At 35.0% G+C, this 6072-nt stretch overlaps 1 protein-coding gene across 1 annotated transcript; it reads right to left on the bottom strand.

Moving 5' to 3' along the window:
• Positions 1-305: 305 nt before the first annotated feature.
• On the bottom strand, positions 306-1193 carry LOC114035230 (vomeronasal type-1 receptor 3-like). Its single transcript, XM_027851302.1, has one exon. It carries the CDS (start codon positions 1191-1193, stop codon positions 306-308), a length of 888 nt encoding a protein of 295 aa, XP_027707103.1.
• Positions 1194-6072: the final 4879 nt, after the last annotated feature.

The following is a 6072-nucleotide window of genomic DNA, read 5'->3' on the forward strand; positions in this document are numbered from 1 at the left end:
ATAACAGCCATGCTCAAATATTTGAAGGGAGTATCATGTGGAAAAGGATTACAGTTCTTCTGTTTATTGTTTGAAGGCATTCTTCTTTGCATATCAGTTGTGCTATAAGCTGTATGAGGTCTATTTGAGCTCTGCTGTGACCCTAATGTGGGATTCTTCTCTTATTTGATTCTTCCAGATTAGAAGCCTCTTTGTGTCTCCTGTTTCCAAAATATTTAGGAAGTAGATAAAGGTATGGGAGGAGGAGGAAACATTCTACTTATGACTCCATGGTCACATTTGAGACCATTGTGACAAAGGGGACCTTATTTGGCCCAGAAATTACAGGTAGGCCTGGGGAGTTGGGGGATCATTAGAAAGGGACTGATGGTTGGGTAACATAGTGACAGGAAGATAGAGGTAGACAACATCCAGGGAGACTTTTGGTCAAAATAACTGAGAAAAAGAGTAAAAATCAAGTCGAGTGCATAGAAGCTGACAAATATGCTCATGAGTAAAAGGATGGTTTGGGTGGCTCTGATTTCAGGGTGCTTCCTGGGTGAGAGGATGGTGCTTCGAATTTTCTGGACATGCTGGTGTTTGTGTAGGAGAAGCACCATGTAGCCACTGGCCAAGACCATGAGCCCCAAACAAAGTGTATTTCTGAAAGTGGTCATTATCAAATAAAAATCCATAATATATTCTGAAGTACAAAATACATTATCAAATGCACTTGTAAAGTTGCTGCTGCTCCTTGGGCCTCTTGCACTTACTGGAATAAGAATTTCTATCAGCAGATTGAGGATCCAGCAAAAGAGATAGCAGGGGGTGATATATTGTGTGAGTCTGACTTTGAATTCTGCCCACCTGGAATTGCTGGGGCTGATGATGATGGCCTGGAAGGTACAGAGGAGACAAGTCAGGGAAATTGAAAGCCCTTGACTCACTCTGAGAAGGTAAAATACAATTTTACACCCAACATCATCCAGAAAATTGTTCCACCCTAAACCCTGCAATGTTTGTGGGACTCCCTTGCTCATAAGTGCAATGGAGTTCACCAAGGTCAGCTGGGTGAAAATAAGAGTTAAAGAACTTATCTTGTGGCCAGTAATGACATTTAACATATAAGAGGTAAAGAGGAAGCAGTTTGCTATAGTCCCTACTGTGGTCACAGACAGAAATACAATCCCAAGGCACAGGATTTTTGGCAGCATTCTATTTATCTTAAAAAGAAAACTTTAGGCAGAAAAAAACCGAGAGAACGCAGAAAACCTATTTGACTATCACACTTTGAGATTCTAGTCCATAGGAGGGGCTCAAAATACTACTTCTCCCTCATTCCTATGCATATGTGGAGGACTATTACTCTTTTAGGAAAGTTACACAGCCTTTTTCTTGCTCAAATCCTTATTTATCAGTTCCCTAACTGAGTGAGCAGGTGGTAGAGCTGATTTGATTATGAAGATTGAGGATTTTTATAGATTTGGAATTTTTCTACTTACAACTACTCAAGATAGTAGTTTCTAGTTATGGTAAAAATTGATGTCCTATGATTTGGACCATAAATTTTCCTTCATTGAGTTCTGCAGATCTTGTTATTGAAGGACCAAATCAGTTCAAAACGTAGGCCAACGATCTTAGTGTAGTCCTGTTGTGTGAGGGGAATAAGAAGAAAAGGGAAAAGAGCTATGAGTCAATCTCATAGTAAGGGGTACACAGATTATCATATTACCGTGTGTCCTTTTTTCCCCCAGGATTGGAAGATACTTTATTTTTTATATTATTTTTCTTTTTCTTCTTGATTACTAACATACATATTTCTCTGTATGTGTATACACACACATACATAGATATACATTTACTTGATATAAATAGTTTTTCCTAAAGGTTTTAAGAAAGTATCTCCTATTTTGTGTTAAGATCATTCAGGAACTTTTGATACATGCAATAAAAATGTATTTTAATAATGACATGTAGAGTAATTTTAACTTCATAATTATACAAAAATTTTCTAAGGATCTATTGTCAGAGAAATAGTTTTATACTTAATGGACTCAATAAAGTCCACTGTATGGCTTTCCCTTTTCATACACTTTCTCTTTGGTAATTTGACTTACTGCTCACTTTAGTTATTTTTCTCTATGTTATGGAAAAAAATGCCTAGCAAATTTTGAAATAAAAAAGTTTTAGGAAGTTTCAAAATTCTGAAAGTGTCCAGATATCTATTTTAGGCTAATTTCTTATTTCTACTGAAATTTTAAGATTAATTGGTCTGATGTATTTGTTCAAGAGAATTTAGAACATGTGGAATTTCCACATTAATTTTTTATAAGATTTTGAGTTCCAATTTTTTTCTCCCTCCTTTCCACCTCTTCTCCCTTCCCAAGATGACAAATAATCTAATATAGGTTATATATGTTCAGTCATGTAATCATATTTCCACATTAGTCATGTTGTGAAAGAAGAAACAAACAAAAGGTAAAAGATACCAAAAGAAATTTTAAAAAACTAGTAAAATAGTATCCTTTGATTTGTACTCAGACTCCATAGTTCTTTCTGTGGATGTGGACAGCATTTTCCATTATGAGTCCCTTGGAACTACCTTGGATCATTGCATTGATGAGAACAGCCAAATCTATCAAAATTGGTCATCACACAATGTGACTGTTATTGTGTACAGTGTTCTACTGGTTCTGCTCACTTCACTCAGCATTAGTTCATGTAAGTTTTCTCAGGTTTTTCTGACATCTGCCTGCTCATCATTTCTTATAAAATAATGGTATTCCATTGCATTCATATACCACAACTTGTTCAGCCACTCCCCAATTGATGGGTATCCCCTCAATTTCTAATTCTTTGCTACCACAAAAAGAGCTGCTATAAATATTTTTGTATATGTGGGTCCTTTTCCCTTTTTTATGATCTCTTTGGGATGTAGACCCAGTAGCAGTATTGCTGGATCAAAGGATATGCACAATTTTATAGCCCTTTGGGCATAGTTCCAAATTGTTGTCCAGAATAGTTGGATCAGTTCACAACTCCACCAACAATGCATTAGTGTTCCAATTTTCCCACATCTTCTCCAACATTTATCATTTTCCTTTTTTGTCATATTAACCAATCTGATAGATGTGAGGGTGGTACCTCAGAGTTGTTTTAATTTGCATTTCTCTAATCAATAGTGATTTAAAGCATTTTTTCATAAGACTAAAGATAGTTTTAATTTCCTCATCTGAAAACTGCCTGTTCATATCCTTTGATCATTTATTAATTGGGGAATGACTTGTGTTCTTTTAAATTTGACTGTTCTCTATATATTTAAGAAATGAGGCCTTTATCAGAGACCCTGGCTGTAAAAATTGTTTCCTAGCTTTCTGCTCCCTTCTAATCTCAGTTTCACTGGCTTTGCTTGTGCAAACTCTTTTTAATTTAATGTAATCAGAATTATCCATTTTGCATTTCATAATGTTCTCTACCACTTTTTTGGCCATAAATTCTTCCCTTCTTCATAGATGTGACAGGTAAACTATTCCTTGCTCTCCTAATTTGCTTATGGTATCACCCTTTATGTCTAAATCATGTACCCATTTTGAATTTATCTTGGTATGTGGTGTAAGTTGTTGGTTTATGCTTAGTTTCTGCCTTACCATTTTCCAGTTTTCCCAGCAATTTTTGTCAAAGAGTGAGTTACCTGAAAAGCTAGAGTCTTTGGATTTATCAAACAGTAGATTACTATAATCTCTTACTACTGTGTTTTGTGTATCTAATCTATTCCACTCACCCACCACTCTTGTTTCTTAGCCAGTATCAAATAGCTTTGATGATTGCTGTTTTATAATATAGTTCATATCTGGTATGGTTAGGCATCCTTCCTTTGCATTTTTTCATTAATTTCCTTGATATTCTTGACCTTTTGTTCTTCCAGATGAATTTTGCCATTATTTTTTCTAGCTCTATAAAATAATTTTTGGCAATTTGATTGGTTTGGTACTAAACAGGTAAAATAATTTAGGTAGAATGGTCATTTTTATTATATTAGTTCATCTTACCCATGAGCAATTGATATTTTTCCAATTGTTTAGATTTGATTTTATTTGTGTTAAAAGTGTTTTGTAGATGTGTTCATATAGTACCTGGGTTTGTGTTGATAAGTAGACTCCCAAATAGTTTATATTATTTACAGTTATTTTTAAATGGAATTTCTCTTTCTATCTCTTCTTGCTGAGCTTTGTTGGTAGTATATAGAACTGCTGATGATTTGTGTGGTTTTATTTCATATCCTGCAACTTTGCAAAAATTGTTAATCATTTCCAGTAGTTTTTCAGTTGATTCTCTAGGATTCTTTAATTGTAGCATCATATCTAATTATAGCATCATATCATCTGCAAAGAGTGCTAGTTTTATTTCCTCATTGCCTAGTCTAATTCCTTTAATTTCTTTTTCTTCTCTCATTGCTAAAGCTAACATTTCTAGTACACAATTGTATAATAGTGGTGATAATGAGCATTTTTGTTTCACCCCTGATCTTATTGGAAATGCTTATGGCTTATCCCCATTACAGATAATGCTTGCTAATGGTTTTAGATTGATACTACTTATCATTTTGAGGAAAGCTCTATTTATTCCTATGCTCTCTAGTGTTTTTAATAGAAATGGGTGCTGTATTTCGTCAAATGATTTTTCTGCATCTATTGAGATAATCATATGATTTCTGTTGGTTTTGTTATTGATGTGATCAATTATGCTAATTGTTTTCCTAATAGTGAACCAGTCCTGCATTCCTGGCATAAATCCCACCTGGTTATAGTGCATTATCCTGGTGATCAATTGCTGTAATCTCTTTGGTAATATTTTATTTAAAATATTTGCAACAAAATTCATTAGGGAAATTGGTCTATAATTTTCTTTCTCTGTTTTGGTTTTTCCTGGTTTAGGTATCAGCACCATATTTATGTCATAACAGAAATTTGGTAAAACTCCTTCACCTTTCCAAATATGTTATATGATATTGGAATTAATTGTTCCTTGAATGGATAGAAAATTTGGAACTCAAAAGCTTGTGGAAGTGAATGTCAAAAACTAAAAAGAAATAAATTAATAAAAAAAGAAATAAAAAAAGAAAAAATTTGTGAAGACCTGGAGATCCTTATCATCAATGTGTTCAAAGAAGACAAGTTTATAATTCTGGGTGATTTTAAGGCTTGAGTAGGCTCAGACTACTACTACTGAAGACTTGTACATTTCATGACCTTCTCATCACCAACACTGTCTTCTGTTTAACTAAATGCAGTAAAACTTTGTGGATGTACCCTCACAGCAAATATTGGCATTTTGCAGACTATGTTATTAAAGGAGAAGGGAGAGACAGGATGTGAGAGTGACAAAGGCAATGTGTGGCACAGAGTGCTGGACTGATTGTAGACTTATCCTCTCCAAGCTAAATATTCACATTCAACAAAACTGGTGGCCCCAAAGCAAAATGACTACCAGAAGAATTAATGTCAACAGACTAGAGATCTTCTTGAGTGGGAACAGTTTCTTGTTAACTTGGAGGGAAAGTTGAGCCAAACACTGGAGCAAAAAAGGAGTGGGCAGCTTTCAGAGATTTGGTGTATAGCACTGCATTTGCTCAACTGGGACATAACACTCAGAAACATCAAGACTGATATGGTGAAAATGATGTGAAAATTCAGAAGCTGCTAAATGAAAAACAAGAACTCCACAGCGTTTCCCAGTGGGTAGTTCATCCATCTCTGAAAAGGCAGCAATTACTTCCATCAAAAGTAAAGTACAAGCAAAGCTTAGAGAGATGAAGGATTCTTGGCTCAGTGAGAAGGTAGATGAAATTAAGTTTTATATTCATACTAACAATCCAAAGTGCTTTTAAAATTCCTTGAAGGCTATTTATGGGTCAAAGACCTATGGTGCATCTCAACTCCTCAGTGCTGATGGAGTCATATTGATTACTGATAAGGACATAATTCTAGAGAGATGGGTTGAACGCTTCCATAATGTTCTCAACAGACCATCATAAATCCATGCTAAAGCCACTGACTGTTTACCTCTGGTTGAAGTCAATCCCTCCCCAGCTGA

The sequence above is a fragment of the Vombatus ursinus genome, unplaced genomic scaffold (assembly GCF_900497805.2).
Source record: "Vombatus ursinus unplaced genomic scaffold, bare-nosed wombat genome assembly UNPS02009173.1, whole genome shotgun sequence".
Lineage (NCBI taxonomy): Eukaryota > Metazoa > Chordata > Mammalia > Diprotodontia > Vombatidae > Vombatus > Vombatus ursinus.